Source organism: Macrosteles quadrilineatus, unplaced genomic scaffold, assembly GCF_028750875.1.
Source record: "Macrosteles quadrilineatus isolate MER2022 unplaced genomic scaffold, UCM_ALF_1.0 Scaffold_9__3_contigs__length_116548681, whole genome shotgun sequence".
Lineage (NCBI taxonomy): Eukaryota > Metazoa > Arthropoda > Insecta > Hemiptera > Cicadellidae > Macrosteles > Macrosteles quadrilineatus.
Genome location: NW_026542602.1, coordinates 3,020,495 through 3,041,143, shown reverse-complemented (window position 1 = coordinate 3,041,143; position 20,649 = coordinate 3,020,495). Strand labels below are relative to the sequence as shown.

General features: G+C 36.4%; 1 protein-coding gene across 3 annotated transcripts in view; it reads right to left on the bottom strand.

Annotated features, from left to right (window-relative positions):
- Window positions 1–20,649, bottom strand: part of LOC129002299 (collagen alpha-1(XVIII) chain-like) — a 392,307-nt gene that overhangs the window by 351,807 nt on the left and 19,851 nt on the right. For all 3 annotated transcript variants that reach the window (XM_054429992.1, XM_054429990.1, XM_054429991.1), the window contains exon 2: window positions 19,178–19,248. In XM_054429992.1, coding sequence (XP_054285967.1) covers window positions 19,178–19,248 — 71 coding nt within the window. The remainder of the gene's footprint in view (window positions 1–19,177; window positions 19,249–20,649) is intronic.

The following is a 20,649-nucleotide window of genomic DNA, read 5'->3' as shown; positions in this document are numbered from 1 at the left end:
TTTGGTCCTGGAGAATTCGAAACCGCAGTTTACCATTAAATTGTCAACAAACATTCCCGAATGATAGACTCAACATCTGGACACACAAAGACCGACCGGCTTCGCTCGAGTTAGTGGACAATATTTTCCTACAATAACCCGAGAAAGTGGGCTTCCTTGGACTGATTACAGTGCAGAAAGCTGCTAATTGCTGCATTCACTTACTTTGCAGCACACATTTTACTTTGTCGCACGGTTTTTACTTTGCTGCACACCAGTATTCCAACCAAACAACACAAAACGGAGTGTTTTTATTATGCACGTAATCCGTGTACGCTTGGAAATATGTTGGTAACACATAAAGATACTCCGATTACGATCAGCTGGTGCAGCTTTTCCCATTTCGTTCAATGTAACCTAACCTAACCTTTACCCTAATCTAAAACCTAACCTTAAAACGTGTTTTACAGTGTTTGAAATACTAATTATTATTTATATGCTTTTTAGTAACTGTAGGAAATAGTTATTTGTGTAACTAGTGGTGAAAATGGCACTTTGCTGCACACGAGAGCAATGTTTACGCACGAGCCGCAGGCGAGTGCGGAATGATCTCGAGTGCAGCAAAGGCCTTTTTCACTCGTGTTACACATTATATTTTTCCTACAGTCACTACAAAGCATATAAATAATTAGTCTTTCAAACACTATACAACACGTTTTTAGGTTCAGCTGGCAACACAAATGGTGCCCTAGAGAAAGTAGTACCCGCGGTCCGTATCACTCCGCTATTTTTCCTCGACAAGAAATGTGCTCCGCGTTTTGAGAATATAGTTCCGTATGTTTTTGTAATTTGAAGTGGTTTCCGTGCCTAAAAAAATGCTTTAAAGGCATTTTCTTGTTTATTAAGATCGTAGGAATGTTTTGAAAACGTCTAAAAGAAAAGTCCAGAAAGTTCAGAAATACCAAAACTATAAACACGAAATGACAGGTTAAATCGTAGTTATAATAGTCAATCAGCTGCTCATAGTATTATTATCTTTAAGTGTTGCCAACCCTTTTCCAAGCGTACACGGATTACGTGCATAATAGAACCACGCTGTTTGGTGTTGTTTCGTTGGAATCCTGATGTGCGGCAAAGTATAAACCGTACGGCAAAGTATAAACCGTACGGCAAAGTATAAACCGTACGGCAAAGTATAAATATGCAGCAATAAGCAGCTTTCTGTACTATAAACAGTACAAGGAAGCCAACTTTGTCGGGTGACTGTAGGAAAAATATAATGTGCAACGCGAGTGCAAACTGCCTTTGCTGCACTTCATATTTGGCCCCTGCTCTTGCCGAAGAAATTATTCCAAAAATATAACTACAAATCAAATCTTCGTTAATATGGTTTATGTTTATCATCGTGTCATATGAGAAATATGAAATATATGAGAAATAGTAATATTTAAGCAACTGTATTAGTTCTAACAACTTTTATTGTACGGCTGAAACAAGCCGGATAATTGATTTGTGTGATAATTTTAAGCCTGATACATGTAAACAAATCAAAAAATAGTACAATCTGTTCTTATATACTTTAACAGCAAAACAAGAAAGAATATGTTTGGGCTAATTTGAAAGTTTAAACGATATACGGAAATTTGGTTTTGACAATTAATTAGCCTAGCTTAAAAACGGTACTCCATGGAAAAAATATCGTTCATCGCACGGGAGGAAATATATTTCCCAAGCTTTTACCACTAACTACTACTGAACTATCATCATTAAACTTCTACCACGGCAGCTGTACAACGACTCACAACAGGAATCCTTTCACTGCAATATAACATACAACTGTTGATCCGGATTCTGAGATAAAATCAGCTGTTGGTTGTCACATAAGAAATGTAGCAATGAAGCTGAATATTTCTGTTGCATTGTTAGTAGTGAAATCTACGACAGCTTTCAACTCGACCGATTCGACGTAGATTTATAAGACGTTTTGAGTTCGATTCTAAACCACACTTGTAGATTTTGTCCCAATATAATTGTTCTTTGATCATTGTTAATTAACACTTTGAACCCTCGTTAATCATGGCTAATTAGAGCTTAAAATCGTTGGGATCACTGAAAGTCTGGTTTATATTAAATGATTTTAATGTGACAAAATTACTTTCTAGGACCCTTTGTGTACTATATATTTACAAGATTACCTTTTTGCAGAAAACACATGAATGATGTATGCAATTCCAAAATGTGCAAAGTAGTCATGTTCTAAACGAATCCCAGCAACTTAGTATTGGCACAATGTTTACTGTGCGAATTGTTTCAGTGTCATGTGGTTGTCCGGAACCAAACATCCCTATTTATACATTTTTGACAGATGAACACACTACAAAAAAAAAGTTTTACGCCACACTACATTATTTTGACGAACTTCCCACGCAAGGATTTAGTCCAGAAAACAGCTGTTTGCCGCCAGCTTATTCAAATGGGGTTTCATTGCGTACTACTGTGCTGCAATGAGTTTTGCCGGACACCAATCAGCTGATTGTACTGTATTTAGGTGGCAGTGAGTGGTTATAAACAAAAACATAACCTCTCCTAGAGGTTATGACTAGTGATTTTTAGTCCTTTAGTTGGTGGAAATATATAAGGATTTGTACGGATTTAGTAGTATGGCGCAAACTATCGTACGTAACTCGTCCAAAATGTGTGTACCGGACTCGTATGGTAATCCCGTACTCGACTTCGTCTCGCACGGGAACGACCACACTCGTCCGGTAAACACTTATTTTCAGGACTAGTAACGTAATATACTATTTTTACTAAGTTTTTTTTTAGTAAGTTTATGTATTCTATACGTGTGCAACTTTACAGTAATTTTTTTAATGTATCATCTGCTAAATTTGGGAGACGGACAGCGTCCCAGATCTTTGTTTGGGTTAATCCCCTGATTTATGGCCTGAGGGTAGTGGTCACCAGTGGATGGGTGGGGAATCGAGAATTCTGAATCCTACCGGAGGCGTTAACTTTTTGTCAAAGATTTCGCTTAGAATGTGATTACTTCTTAACTGTACATCTTTTGTTATAATTTATAACTTTATGACCAAAACTATTTTTCGATTATTAACCATTATTTGATTTTTTTTATCAGCAAGTTTGGTTGGTTTGGTTAGGTTATGATAGTTTAATTTTATAATTAAAAAATTATAAAATTAAATGTTAGGCATTTGCAATTTTATTTTATGAAGAGAACTATTTTTTATTAGTAAACCTTCATTCGATTTTTCATTATCAGCAAGTTTGGTTAGTTTGGTTAGGTTATGACAGTTTAATTAAATTTAAATTTAACCTACAAACGATACGTTTTGACAGCGACGGTGATAGAGCTAACAATTTGCCGCGAACAGTTCGGCTATGCACGGTATGATGCGGAAGCGTTCGACACCAACCTAGCGAACTAGCAAACCTAGCGAACTTGACTGACAGGTCAACCGACCGTGATTAAGAGGATTACAGCCTCGGTCATGTGCCTATTTGTGCCTAATTTGTACTAATGTTGTACGTGTCACTAAATGTGTTGATTATTTTTACATATTTCACTATAAACCCGACTTTTTAAGCAGGCTGCTAGTTATTTTGAATTAAATTAATACTTTATGGAAGCATTTCGCCTAGTTCGTAAATCGTTGTTTAAACAAATTTCTTTCACATTTCATACAAAGGTAACACGCGCGCTCGGAAATCAATTTATCTGGATGCTCAATAACTCATATAATATATTCATGCTTAGATTCAAAAGTGGATGCAGTAAACTCAAACCAATTTCCGCTGATGGAAAATTACTTTTGACTACGAAAGATAAACGTAAAAACATATTGAACTATTTATCCAACCTCATTTTATCTCGAATATATTTAGTGTGCGCAAACGTTTGATTGAATCTAAATCTAACAATGACAATGATCTCTTGCAAATCGTATGGCCGTAATGATTTTAAACTATTGTATGACTTCGTGTAGAAGAAGAGCATTGACTACAAGACAGTTATCATCCCCTGGGGGTTCATCTACAGGTTTACATCAAGGGATTTTCCAGTTAAGGACATTACTCCAATTCACTAACATTTGGGATGGGCGGGATTTGACCTCGGGCCACAATTAAAATTTGCCTAACATACATTTTTTGTCAACTCATATCAGATATTAGTATTGATATAGTTTACTGTGATACTATAGTCATTTATAATCATTTGAAAATTAAATATAACAAATTTAAAATCCATATGAATCCATGGGATATTAAGATTTTTTACTATGGATAGGCCCTACAATAAAATGAAAATTTATAATTTTGGAAATATCGCATCTAATATAACAAATAAGTGTAGATTAGATTGCAAAAACACTATCATAAGGTAGACTGTAATTCCCAAGTTAAAGTTAAGGTGGCGAACCAATTTAAATTTTAGTATTCTTACCCCCCCCCCTCCCCATCAGCTTTTACAATAAAAAAAGCTTAGAGAAGATTTAATTTAGTTGAACAAATACTCTAAAAAACACCCAAGAATGATTCATATTAGTAAAATCTGGTTACATCTGGACCATATACATTTAATGTCTTCCTTGTCATCCTAATTTAACGACCGTGTTTGAAATATTCTATGATTTCAGCACATTCTTCGACAGCCTAAAATTATCAAATGAGTATCGATTTGTTCGTTAACAAAATATCCATTTCATCTTCTTCTATTATGATAAATAAATTGAACCAACTTTCTTGAATGACTCAACCAATGACTCTCAAATACTTTTGATGTTTCGCCGAAACCAATTTAAAATCTAAATAACATCTTTTTCAATAAAAGCTCAAATGTGATGGAGCGACAAGAAGCTGAAATGACCACGCACTGGGCTATTTATACTTTTTTCATCACTGATATTTAATTGTCCAGAACAGAACAATCTCAACAGATTGTTAAGCCTTTTCACCCGTTTGTTCCAGACGCTTTGTTCACTGACGACTTCTTTATTCCTAATAATCCCAGTTAAGTTAACGTTGCAGACGACTTTTATTGTTCGTCGTAAACTTACTAATAAAGTGACCGACTCTGAATGTCCGAAGGGTATTTTTAAACAAAACACTTCATGCTTTGTGATAATCGGCTCGGTTTTTTTACCTCCCACTTATCCGGAGTAAAACTGTTATTTTGGTTAGATTTTTTTTTTTATTTGAATTCTGTTTTTAGATCCAACACATTTATGTTTTGTTATAATAACGTCAAACACATGTGTACAGATTTAATTATTGTTATATCCTAACTACTGGACTGTCCAGAACTGTATATAGAAATGACAAGATGAAGCGTCGGCTTTGGGTGGAGAGAGCTGCGTTTGGATTTCTAATGCCGGGACCAATGTTTGTAGGAATCGATTAAGATTTATTTGGCTAAAAAAGTACCACATGCCTCTTGGCTGCAGATATTTAAGGTTATACTGTATTTATGTCTAAGACGGACACACCAGGGTGTGTATTAAAAAGTAGAGATAAATGAAGATTGAATAATAAATTAATTGCAAACCCAGTTTCTAAAACAACACAGTATTAATCACTATTTATTAACCCCAGAGTGTTCAAATGTTCTTAGTTGAGGCTGTACGTAGCAATTGCATAGTGCGGCATCCTCAAGATCTTCTTTAGTATCGTCACTTAACTAACTAAAGAATGCAGCGCCAGGCAGCCAAGTCTATACCATAAGCTACCAACTTCAATCAAGGGCATAGGCAACCTTAAAGGTACATTTGAAGGATATTTACGTATTGATCAAGGGTAGGTAAGTCTTTTTTAGCTATCAAGGCCCTTTCTTAGGGGGTTACCGGCGACCTTCTTTTACTAAGCATTATTTGCACTAAAAGCTGTAGCTGTTTCTTACTAACGTGTGTTTTTTTATGATGATGAGCTATATGTGAGTGATCATTATAGAGACACATTTGGGATAAAGCAACCATCTAGTGCAGACGTGTCTATGGTGTTCGCCAACCCTCAATTTGTACACACGCTGTTTCAATGGGGTTTTGTTTGATATTTTCACTAATACTGTTCTCAGAGTGGTTAAGCTGGGATGTGGACTAATCTGTTTATGTTATTTCATACTTTATCACATGTAGACGGGATCAGATCCCAAATCACGAAACGTCGTGGAAAATCATTTATAATCATGATGGAAAATACCCAGCTATGCATGTACATGGTGAGTAACCGACACCATACACTAAACATGCTGCTAACCACAATGTAACAATTACTCGACTATATTCAACAATGCAATCAGTCAATGTGGCGCAGATGACGTCACAACTCGCCAGACTGCTTGTCTGCGGAAGGTATAAATAGCCGGTGCTGGTTAGTAAACACGCACACACGCATCGACGTATGTATACGCACACACGCATACGCAAGACTACACGTGCGCACGTCTGCAGATTCTAGCGGTTCTTCAGGTTCCCACGCCATCCTCCGCATCCATTCAGTGCGTCGGTGTCTGTACAAACATGAGCTTATAGGAGTTGAATGCTATCAAGAGGTCAGGCAAATGTGTTCATCTTGTAGTATCGTGTGGCGTTTGTTAGTAATAACAAATTGCAGGTTGGTAATTTTTAATTTTAAGTAATATACTGTGCGAATGACAAAGTGGGACCTGTTCAACTGTACCGATGGTCATGGATTAGCCCAAAACTAAGGTGGTAAACTGCACCGATGGTCGATTTGGGAGTGTGTCAAATGCACCGGCTGTCTAGAGTTGGGCGAATCTACCTGAGATGCCATAAACATGAAAACATACTCGCGAAATTGACCAACAGTGCAGTTAACCACCCGAGGTTGAGCTGATCCCTGGCCACTGGCGCAGTTGACACACCTCTAAAATTAACAATTATTGCAGTTACAAAACCTAGTTTGAGCTAACACCCCGAAAGTTAACAGTGACCGCAGTTGCCATAGTACAATGTTGCGGTAAACTTAAACCCTGTCGAATCGAATCTCATCAATAACCACACGCCATTTACCTGCTGGCCTGTGTACTACCATGCGTATGCTTGTTGTACCCATATGGTTGTTCTAGTGTTTACAGTCTTTAAACACCCACTGGTCACAAGCAGTTGAATGTCCGACAACAGAAATACGAGTGTATTTCACTTGTAAATCACCCGCAGATCCGGGAAACACACTGGCCTCCACCAAGGGGCAATTGGAAATCGGAATACAGATTCTTGGATACTGATTCTCTGGGGACACAGAGTCATCAAGAGGAGGCCAGCTTACTATAGAGGTACTGGAAGGAACTGTACAGAGGCCAGGTAACCCAAACAAATACTCAAAGATCACACACTTCAAGGTCAAGGTCACAAAATTTAAAAGAAAAGAAAATTTCAGGGGAGAAAGGATAAAGACGGGAATGAACTGTGTTGGAATCAGAATTCCCAAAACGCACAAACTTTCAGGTCAAGTTTAAAAACCATTTAAAATGAAAGTATGACATTCGCTATTGTAATTCGCTAAAATAACACTTAACAATGAACAATCATTAAAACACCTTGCAGATAAAAAAAGATACAGAAAATTGATTTTTGAACTAATAAAAAGCATTTTCCTTGAGCTAAGTGAAAAATTATCAACTATCAGACCTATCAGAATTATTTTATCAAAAGATTCTCTAATGTACGTACAGTTTGTCACATTGCAATAGGTCGCTAGTCTTAGCCACATCATAGCTATTTCATCAACTATTGTTGCCATGGTTTACTGTATCATCAATGATGGGCAGTTCTGTTTGAACCCGTTGCAAAAGATGATGTCAACACTAATGATCTCCAGAAATTTCAGCTTTACAAAATTGAAGGAGAAAGTTGTACATAAAAAACCACCGAAATCAACGACATCATCATCACGAACGATCATCATCAGTGACGGAATTGTTGTTGTTGTTGAACATAAAGTAAGATCCAAACCTTATTCAACTATGGTTTTATCTCAACAATTTGATAATTTAATAGGTTCTTATGTAAAGATAATATGACACTAGGTTATAAAACTACCGCCGCCTCAGCAAACCTGCAGACTAAGCAAATTTGTCTGGTTAGATTTTCACTATAATATTTTCCATATGGTAGCTGTCACGATTAAACTAGTGGTCATAATAAAATAAACACATGATTGTAAATATAAGAATTTCAAAATAAAGAATTACAATTCTGTTTTACTGTAAATTCTCAGAGACCTCAATATTGTTGTCAACCAGTAATACTTTTTCGTCCGCCAAAACATTGTACACAATGGAACGCTGCAGCCAAGTGTGAAATTATAAGCTATTCTTTGATTTGTAAGATGTAAATTAAAAGACCTCAAGGGGTTATCTGGAATTATATTGTTGGCAAGGACAAAGCTCAATAGATAACGCAAGTAACTATTGTTCCTTCCAGTTTTCAAAGGATTTTATTTAGTCCCCGTTGATATTGGATTTTATGTTGAGTACGCTCAGGAGAATTTAGTACGCGCGGTGTGCTTTTAAAACAACGTTTTTGATTCTATATCAAGCGTGAGATCGTTTAATATCAAGTGTATGGACAATGCTTTCAAGAATGCCATAGCACAATGAAATTTCTTTAAAACAAAAACACATGGGTATTCAAAATGTACATGGACAATAACGAAAACATTAACAATCGCATGATTCATCTATGAATGTGAGTGAAAGTACCAGATGGAGGAAATTAAATTACTTTGTAATTTCAGGTGCAATGTAAAAATTACATTTATTAAGTTAAAAAGTCAATTCATAGCTGTTTTCAGCTATGATGTGACCTTTTATTAGATTTAACACACATTTAATAAAACACAAATTAACATTGAATGACACCTATTTAAAAAAAAAACTAGCGGTTGTCAAGTGGTCGAAAACTCGACCAAAAATATGTAAAGTACAGGCATCTCTATTTTCATCCCAAGCTGTACATAAAACATTTGATTTTAATTTCTTCCATTTGTTTTGATTTTCTGTTTATATTTTGTTGTTATTTCGTCACCAGCATGGCAACCCATAACCCCCATGGCCCATGTTATCTTTTTTCTTAATTTCAAATTCATTTTTTGTGATTATTATTTAACTATTTTAGTTCGATTTCATGTCTACTACTCATGTTTCTTTTCAAATTTAAAACAGCTTTAACCGCATAAAACTACCTGCAGACTGTCCAGTATTAAACCCGAGAACATGAGAACAGAGCCCGCATCGTAAAATACACACTCAGAGATACATTTTATCACCTTCAACACCTTCTTGACTGACCAGTCATTAAATGAACACCCATGATGGTAATTCAGTTCTTCAATTCCGTATGTTTATTCATTAAGATTACCTGCCGCAAGTTTAGAGTCTAATAAAAGAATTGTAAACGTCTATTTCAGCGTCAAGAGTCAAAAGTGATTGCATTACGTAATACTCATAGTAACATGACATTACACTAGTTGATTAGATAAGCGATCTGAAATGTCAAACCACTTGGCCAGGGACCGGGATGCTGAATACTTTGCTCTTTTGTAAGTAAACATTTCAAATTGTTTAAAGATCGTGTAACTTTAAATAATAGCCATTCCAATTTCATATACTGTTGTGTTATGGACCACAGTTTTAGAAAGTAGGGTAGCGATAAATGAGACATAATGAAATGAATCAAATAAATCAGAAATTTGTATGGTTTATAACTAGACCCAGCTGTCCTTTTTATTTAGTCTTTTAAATTGTCCTGACAAAAAACAGTTGATATTAGTCACTAACTAAGTTACATACAGAATCCTATCTATATATATAATACCCCCGCCGCAGCAAACCTGCAGACTAAGCGAATTTCAACTCGTCTGATTAAATTTTTACTAAAATATTTCCATAAATAAGACATATTCCCCATTTAAATAACATTAGATTTAACGAGTGCTTAGGTTTGCTGCTACGGGGAAGGTAAAAAGTGTTTTTTTTTTTACCATACGTCAATAGTATAGGATGAAATAAATAAATTTGCCAAATTTTATCAATATATACCCATAAACAAGTAAACTACAACAATTTTCATTTTCTCCATAAGAATAACATGGGAATTTTTAATTACACTATTTTTGAATGTTCTCCGTGACCGTTAGGCATACAACAGCGCTTCAATATACTAAATTATTTCTTTTTTTAAGCTCTACGAAACGGTTTAGAAAGAAATCGCAAATTTTTTTGTTTTTAGGTTCAAAAATGGGAAAAACCCATTTTTACCCCATAAAACCCCCCTTAAACCCCCGTTCCCATGGTCCGATTATGCTGGATCGCGAACTCGTTTGAATAAACGTAGGTTTACACATTTGTACCAAATTTCATCAAAATCGGATCATTTTTGCTCGAGTTATCGCGCTAACGGACACATATATATATATATATATAAATATATATATATATATATATATGAATTTGAACGGATGGTGTTTTTGGCCACTAGGGACCTCAAAATGAAAAATTAAATCGGTCTCGGGTCCAGGTCTTACCATGAGTACTACGGTAATAGCTTATTCCCTATATGGGAAATTCGCTAAAAGGCAAAGCCCTCACTGACTCACTGACTGACTCACTCACTCATCACTAATTCTCTTACTTCCCATTTACCTAGGAGGCTGAAATTTGGTACACTGATTCTTTAGGCATTAAATAGGAAAACTGAGTTGTTTTGATTCTGATCGGACTCTCGGGCTCCGCCCCAGTGGCTCTGGAGTTTCCCATGTTAACCTTATGAGTACTCATATTTAAATGGAATTAATGAATCTTAACAGCTGTTTCAATTAAACAAGTTGGTTCTGTTCTATGATGTTCAATAGCATTAAAGTTACAAGGACTACCAACAGGGTGCAGCACTATTTTTTTTTTATTTATGACAACTACAGCTAATTAGCAACCAAAAGGTGAGTGAGCGTAGCGAACGAGCTAACCTGAAGGCAAGTGAACGCAGCGAACGAGCTCCAACGTAAAGGTGAGTGAGCGTAGCGAACGAACGTCAACCAGGACGTGCAAACGAGCTCACTTATGAAGTTAAACGGGGCAAAGCCCGAGGGTACAGCTAGTCTATATATAAAAGGCAAAGCCCTCACTGACTGACTGACTCACTCATCACTAATTCTCCCACTTCCCACTTACCTAGGAGGCTGAAATTTGGTACACTGATTCTTTAGGCATTAAATAGGAAAACTGAGTGGTTTTTATTCTGATCGGGCTCTCGGGCTCCGCCCCAGTGGCTCTGGAGTTTCCCATGTTAACCTAATGAGTACTCATATTTAATTGGAATTAATGAATCATAACAACTGTTTCAATTAAACAAGTTGGTTCTGTTCTATGATGTTCAATAGCATTAAAGTTACTAGGATTACCAGCAGAGTGCAGCACTATTATTTTTTTTTAATTTATGACAACAGCTAATTTGCAACCAAAAGGTGAGTGAGCGCAGCGAACGAACTTCAACCCGGAGGCGAGTTAGCGTAGCGAACGAGCTAACCTGAAGGCAAGTGAGCGCAGCGAACGAGCTCCAACCGTAAAGGTGAGTGAGCGTAGCGAATGAACTTCAACCAGGATGTGTGAGCGCAGCGAACGAGCTCCAATCTAAAGGTGAGTGAGCGTAGCGAACGAACTTCAACCAGGACGTGATTGAGCCATGCGAACGAGCTCACATATGAAGTTAAACGGGGCAAAGCCCGCGGGTACAGCTAGTTCTATATACAACCTTCCCTCTTATTAAAAAAATAATCACAGAATGGTAATCTATACATTACAAATTATTAGGTTTTCTTTTCCGAATTGGTTTGGCTCTTCTAACCGACCGATATATAAATGTGGTATTACATTATTAAAGCTAAGCATGCATAGATTTACCATCAAGCATCGGCATTATTTCTGACATATATTTCAAGTTATGTCCTCCCTGCACAGTGTACATTTCTTATGGGAGTTAAATTTGGTTTTCCTTTTCCAAATTCGTTTGGCTCTTCTCCCAATTCTTATAATTTTGGCCTTATATTAAAGGTATGCACAAACAAATTTGCCATGAAGCATCATCATTCACTTATCGTTCAGCCAAAAAACATAAATATGAATTTTTTACAATTTTTACTTCAATTAAACATCTATTTAACTAGTCATTACTTTAATTTTCTTCTTGTTCTATTTATTGTTCTGCTTGTTTATTTGTACCGTCTGACGTGTAACGAACCTTTAGTTCTTGTCCAGTGTTGGGCGAGTGTCCTGGGCCAGGCTGAGTATGCAGACTTGGACAACCCGCCTTCTCTGGAGCCCGTGGAACACACCATCAGACAAGTATTCATTGTAAGTTACACTTTTCAATTTTCTTTCTTTATAAACAAACTCTAAACTAGTGGGTAGGTTCCACGGTCAGAATATACTTCAGGAGTTAATCTAATTTGTTGAACTTGGTTGAATTTGTGAAAATTCTGGTCACTTTTGGAAGCGTTGACACGAAGTTAGATTGTTGATTATCTATGCGATCATCGCCCGTAGACGAAGATTTGAATACGAATCATGACTTCAAATTCTGTTAGCTGCCTATAAAGTTTAGGACTTTACATCAGAAAACATGTTTATGACTTTCATGAATCCATCCGTTTGATCGTGGTCAATGGTCATTATTTTCGCCAGTTCACCAACGCGCTCGTATGAGAGGAAGATGGTGATATTCGAAAGTGGTCTTTACTTCAAATTCCGATATATACTTAGCAATCTTAAACCTTTTAAACATCCATATTTTTATTGTACACTTTTAAAAGTCGGTAAATAGATATAAAATATGTTTAAAGGATAACTATTTTTAGTTGAGGGAATTGAACTGTTTAGCAGTACTAAAATAAAGACGCAATTGTCATACTATCATTTTCCGTTTGGGGACTAATTGTCACCGGTACCTTGTCGATATCGACCACCACATGAAGATTAATTCTAAAATTGTCTGATTATACTACTCTGAGATGATATTGAAAAAAATCATTAGTTAGTATAAATTGGTCAACAGCTGTAAGCAGTGTTATAACGTAAATGCGATTCTATACATTGATGATGTCGAGACAATAGGCGAAGCAAATCCAGCTGTCGGTTTATTTAAAGTAAGCTGTTTATTTAGAAACCGTACACTCGTCCTCGATATTTTCCTTGGCATTATAAAGATTTGTTTGTTTCTACAGTTGGCCAGAGGCGGGTCTCGAGTACCAATATTCGACCCTTTCCCAAAAGACGAGGCACAGTGGAAAAGAGGAAAAGGGGAACTTCTCGAGGTATTCTACATAAGCTAAGATCTACACAAGCTTTAGCATTTTAAACATGTCAGCATTGTACATTGTACATAGTCAACATGTAGGCCTACATTAAAAAACGTGTACATTACTATAACTATTTTCTGTTATAACTATTGTTTAGCTAAATTTTAAATCCATTTTGTGAAACAATCCAGAAGAGTGAGAAGAAACGATTTCAGTTAACCATTTTTTATGTCAGGACATGGTAATTTAGCAGGTAGGCCTACTAAAATATGTTCGCTAAAGGGACTCTGTTGACGCTCGCTTAAAAATGACTCTGTTGATAATCTCTTGACATAAAAATGTGAACTGATTTGATTAAACTCGAACTAGGCCGTTGTTGAACTGGTGTTATCATTGTAACATAGCCTTACATAAAAACCATAACAACAAACTGGAACTTCTCCACAGCATGGAAAAAGACTGATGACAGCTCTAGGACAATCACTGCACAGTCGTTATGGAGAGGCGATGAAACATTCTCAGAGCAAAGCTTGGTCCCTGTCATGTGACCGATCATCAAGAGCCAATCAGAGCGCCGCTTTTATAGCAGCTGAACTGTTCAAAGATGGCGGATACTCTGTACTCGGGGGTGAGGAGGGCTTTGGAAATGTTGACACAAGTGAGGTAAGTTATAGACAAAAAAATATCGTCATATTTTTTCTGTTTAGCCTTCAAACTACTAATTTCTTTTGAACTCGAGGCTGGTGACTTCCTTTCCTTTCTTGTCTGCATCTCGCAGTTTGATTTGTGGTTGCCAATTACTCTTTCAGTTTGATTTTGTAACAATAACTAGTTGTATTAGGTCATTCTGAGGTAAAATTATTCACTACTTCCCTAATGACTTTGTCCTCAGATGATCTCCCAGCCAGACAACGGGGCTTGTCCAAGGTACACGAGGGAGAGGAGTCGGACCCACGCCTGGGAACAACTCCACGCTGACCTAACAGTGGCGGACGACGACAACGACGTCTACCCCAGGGTGGGGGAGATCCGAGAACTGACCGGAGTACAGGGAGTGATCACCAAACTGGACCTGATGAAGATCTGGGACACGCTGTACATTGAGGTAGGCATCATTGTAAAAATACATTGTTGACGTCGGACTAGGAGGGAATAACTTTTTCCTCAAATAAAAAGTGATAAATTATCGCAACCGTTGACTATGGATATAATTAAACATCCCATTCCCATGTTAAAGATGTACTCGTAAACCAAGTTTGAACCTTCCAGAGAGTGTGTCTGCGCCAAGAGACAGGTCAGGACCCTCCATCTTGGGCAGAGGAGATGATGGGGTGGAAAGACATGAGTGAGGAAACGTTTGACTTCGTCACGGGAGGAGATCGCTACCTCACCGAGGACTTTACTGTAGGTTAGTCGTTAATCAATAAATAAATGTGTTACATGTTTCCATCATTCCAATTTCTAACTATTTGAATTCATCCTGAATGATGTCATCGTATAACTGGTTTAGAATTGGAGTTCATTACGTAAAATTTGCAAGGCTGTGTGATCATTTACTCAATCGAAGGTGAACCGAAAGGAATCATTTTTATGGAGTTCATTACGTAAAATTTGCAAGGCTGTGTGATCATTTACTCAATCGAAGGTGAACCGAAAGGAATCATTTTTATTTTAAATCATGTTTAAAATATATAAAAAACTTTAAGTTACTACTGTATAGTTTATGTATGTGTCGACATTTTAACCTGGTACGTTGCTAGTACGAAATTACTCGTGGTTTCATTTAAAATGTATAACTATATGTCACTGTAGAAGTCTTCAACCCGAAAGACTTAATTACATGTTCTACGACACACCCACGGACCTTTTGAAACCTATTGTTAACGATTATTTGAGGCACAAAGAATATAAAGTAACAATATTTTCTCAAATGTTATACATCATTTCTGTATCAACCCATTCGTCTTTCCCAGGTCCGTTCTTTCACCGTCTCCTTCAGCAGTTCTCTACCTCGTCACCCGGCCTCGGCGTCACCCTCCACGTATCTCACTCGCTGTTCCTCACGGCTGTCCTAGGATCCCTCGGGCTACACATGTTCAAGCCCCATCTGGGAACGGCACTCATCTTCGAGCTGCACCAGGACGATCTAGTCAGGGTGAGGCTTCATTTACTTGACAGTAGCATAACTCTTGCTAATAATCTATGCTCTTGCTTAGCATCTGCTTTTCACTGCTATACAAAGAAGGAAGATATTGTCTAATGATTATAAAGTGGGGAGCGAGCTGGTCTGGTTATGCATGGCACTTTAGTCTTCGAGGTGCCGGATTTGAATACCGCTAATCGTCAATTAGTGTCATCTAAGTTATAATAGCGTGATCGTTTAGGTCTAGCTTGAATTAATGTGTTACACAGTTCCCGGGTAGGGCCTAAAGACGTGAAGGTGGTACATAAATATTAAAAAAAACTGTTCCTTAAGTGGTGATTGTAGCAAGGGGAATTTATTACTAAATAAACTGAATTTACTAACGCCTGGATTTGTCAGGGTAATTAATTAATCATGTTGATGAATTAACTATACAATAAAATCAAAGTGCATAAAGAGAAGAGCAGCAAGAGCAGAAGTATTGAGTTGTTTTATAAAGTGTGTACATTAAGGTCTTGGGATATCACGGGTTAATTAACTATTGTGGCACGGTTACGGCTAGAATATTGACCTTCTGTCCTAAAACCTTGGGTTCAAATCCCAGTAACCACTACTGTTGGATATAATACTGAACAGTGCAATTCAGAGTCCAACTTAAACCATACCTTCTCTTCTGTGGTAGCAAGAGAAAAAAAATCTCAATCGTTAACACTAGACACAACTGATGGTGTTAAGAATTGCTGTTATTGTTGGTATCAAGGTAGACTTTTTTGATATTGAGGACGTTTTTTATTCTTCGGTATTTTTTGGGAACCAGCTCAGCTGCATGACTCACATTGTTATCTGGTGATATTCGCACCAATGACCTCACCATTAAATTTGCATTTGAAGGTTACTGAACACTCATATTCTTCATGGAAGTAGCACAAAGTCTCCATACTCTGGGGTAAACGTTATTGCATTCTCTTTTGCTCTAAACATTTGAAGTGAAACAATATTTATCAAGGAAAAGAACGACGTCTGGTGTACCTAACCTCAGTAGTATTACATTAATCATTCGACTTCCATTGTATTGTTTATTTCCAGGTTCTCCTATACCAACCTCTAGACTGGGACCAGCCCGGGGAGCTCCACCAAGCCAAGGGACGCAGCCCCATGGTCACGGCCCTCCAGGGGTTATGCCACGACTGGGATTTCAACGCAGACCTCACTCCCTATACCTGCCCCTTGGGCAAGTTTCGAGCCAAGCTACCTTCCCTTAGTCGTCCAGAGTGGGAACAGCGATGTGCCCAAACCGGTTGAGACTTAAGACAATTACATGCTGAATGACGATGTTTGTTTATTTTTATTTCCCTAAAGAATGTGATATTTTTCTTTCCTACCATCCAGAGTCTACAGATTTACTCACGATTTATACATTTACAAATGAAATTTTGAACACTTCCTTTTACAGTCTGCAACTTTTATTCAGCATTTTAATTCAAATCTACACTATTTGTAATACACTTTGTCTTTGGTTATACGAGGGATGCTTCGTAATATATTGTAGGGTCACTATTTGAAGGATTGTCAAAGATTTTGTATCCAAGAATTGACACGAAGTATTTGATATTCCATAAAATAATCAAAGTAATTAGTCACGGGGGAGAGCACGGTTGGTGGATAAGATTGTAGGACGGAATGATACTGTTCAAGTCAGCTTGGACCTATAATCTACAGCCGAGAGGGACAGCTCTTTCTGCTTAAAGTGCAGACGATACTTTTTTTAATTCTCAACCATAGGCTTTTATAAATGAAAACGCCAAACTCTTTAAGGAAAATTGTTTGTAAATTAATCAATGGTTAACACCCATTGAATATAGTTGGATTTTAAGTTGAAATACAGTATTTCAATTATACAACATAACACCAGATTTTCGACCCAAGAACTACACTACCATAATTTGTTAAATTTCGTCCCAAGTACAACTAAAATTATTGTAGTGAAGTGAAAAATTTATTAAATCTATGTAATATTTTCACTCGCGTACTTGTATGCATAGTAAGTCAATCGTTATCACAAAGGTCACAGCGATGCACCGACTTGCCTACGTTTGTATCACTACTGTTATCATTAGAGAGGCCGCTGTTCTTCCGGTCCTTATCAAAACATCCGAGTTTTTCTGTCTTGTTGTGCCGGCAGAGAGCAAGGTCAGAACATAAAAATAAAAATAAAATTATTTTAATTACGAGAAAATAGTTTAAAATGGAAACTAAGACAGAGTGTTCAGCTGTCAATTAACTTAACTTTTTCTAATGTGCACACTATTCTTTTTACCGAGAAAAGTGAAAGGACCGCTAAATGCAAACTATAACATATATTGTGATTGTCTAATGTTTACTTGATATCAAAATTTAGTTAAATATGTAAATTGTTACAAGTTAGGAGCTCAGGAGCACCGAGCAGCTCTACTTACTTTCATTTATCAAAATATCGCATAAGATACAAGATTATTTTTCTCTTTAATCTAAAGAGTTTAACCTACTCTAAATATTTCAAAGGGAGATACAACCCAAATTTCTCAACTGATTTGTATGAGTTTAAATTTTAGTTAGTTATAGGTTAGCTTTTCAAGTGAGATTACCAGTTAACGAATAGTTTTTAGTGAACCATTAGAGGTACATCGAACTTAACAATCTCTTCAGTTACATTAACTACTTAATGAAAAAAAATATTGAAGATTTTTTTAACTTAAGAAAACTCTGTGAGAGCCACGGTGAAATTAAAATTTTGTAGTATAATACAATGGTTCATGTTCACATAGATAAGACGTCCACTTACGTATCCATAAGGTAGTCTTATGGTTGGTCTTATGGACCTTTCCTAAACCCCCCCCCCCCCCCACCCACTACATTGGCATCACGGATTGGTTATCTACATATAATCACATATTCCCTATTATCTATGATATAATATTATTTCAGAGGTTGTATCTCTGTCTGTGTAGTAATACCAGGTATGCAAACCTACTTACAGAACCTGGAGGGCTGATTGTGTACTAAGGTAAATCCTGAGCTGATCAGCTGATCTCCGCCAACACAGTTCTATTCATGTCATTTTAATCCTCTTGAGCTAAGACCGAGAATCCGGCGTAGCTATTGAATTATGTATTGATTTGTATAGCGAGAAACACCCACCATGGTTACACTCAATCAGATTTAATTTTCCACGAAGAAAAAATATTCTGTGCTCGCTGATTCTAGCACCGAGTCATAGTTTACACTCAACACACACCTTTTATTAATATACAGCTTAGAATAAGTGCCTATCGTAGGCTGAAATTTAATAACTATTATATTGAGTTTTCTCTGTATTAGACAACGTTATACAAAGGGCTTCCCGAGAGCCTAAAATCGGTTACGTTAGAAAAACGTTAAAGAACTTTTACAAATTGTTTAAAGATAATTAGTATGTTACTATTTATCTGGTTGACAATAGTTGTTCTCGAAACATAATTTACCTAGAAGTACTAGAATTAGCTAATTGGAGGAATTTACTTTTATACCTATTTATTTACTTATTTATTTGATTTACAAACAATTACGAAAATCTATTCTATAAACAATCAAAGGTGCGAGTAATTATTTGTCAAAAAATATTCTTGTCTCGTCTAGTGACATCGCTTTATGTCATATGTTTTTAACGTTGTTTAACTGATTAAAACTGAGCTGTGTTAAAACACTCACCTGATGGAAAATCTGGGTCAGGACTGGTGACAGAGTGGACCAACACATGAATAATGAAAATCTCCAACAATCTGAAAAAACGCCACAACCAAATGATACATTTATGTAGCCACGCTGGATACGTAATTTAACATAATACATCAATTACATTTCACGAGAATGTCTAGACGTCTAAAGAGAATATAAATTTTCTCAGTATTGCAGTACCTAATACATTTTCAATATTGATACTTGATACTCTTTAACAAAATAACTACGTGTCATGATTTACCTGGACATATATAATTATGTTTAAGCATGTTTCAACACGTTTGAATATTATCTGTTCGAAATTATAAATAATTGTTTCACTAGCCGCTTTACCGCTACAACGAGAAGGGGAAAGTTTCTTTCTACAAGTTTACCACGTTTTATCCAAATTATATTATCCCTGAAGCTCATTATACCGATTTCACAGTTAGCAAAAATGGAAAACAAAACCAGTTTTTAAGACACAAATTTCATGAACATGTACATAAAACATAAACAAACAATACAAACAGCTGGTTTAATTCAAATTCTTCCCGTCCCATAGTTCGTTAAATTTAGATTTTAGATTCAGACTTGTCATTGATTATCGACAACAAAAAATATTTTTACACTTACTGTTGATTAAAGGAACAAAGGTAAACTGCGTACAACCAATTACTATTAATATATTCTACTCGAATTGTGGTTGTATTTTGGTTGCATTGAGTATAGTAATAGTCGATGGTACAACTCAGTTTTATGGTATTCACTTTGGTTCAGAATTTGAAGTTGAGTAGTAATTTAAATTTAAACCCATAAAATGAGTAAACATCTTCCCTATCTTAAAAAATTCACAATTAGGGTATCTCTTTCTTAAAATAACATCTATATTTATTTACCTTATACAAAAACAATATGTTAAACAGTTTACCGTCATTAACAAGCCCCTAAAATATCGCTTAAAACATGTAAACAATGTAAATTATCTAGCGTGTCCACAAAAACTCTATTCAAGGGGAGGGACAAACACCTTCTCTCTACATCCATGATGACTTAGCTATAGTTATAGTACACCTCTCTGTCTCAGTAGAGGGGACAAGAGGTTTACCAAAACTACTCACCCCATCAAAGCATAGCAAACATGAGTATAGACAAACACAAACATACCAAACACCAAAGGGTGCCAGCACGTAACAACAATACTATTCTACTGACGTGAGCTGTGGTTGGTGTAGTACAGAAGTAGAGTCGGTTTTACATATGATTGTAAACCCAATTACATAGATTGTCGAATTAAATCACTCAAGGAATTAATGATTTTGTTTCACATGTCCACAGACATTCTTGGCTAATATTAATACTTTTTTAGCAGCTCAAATGGATTTTTGTGTGTTTTAACATTGTTTCACATCGTCGGCCGTTTCCAAATATGGTGTATAGTTAATGTAAAATGTATACTGTAT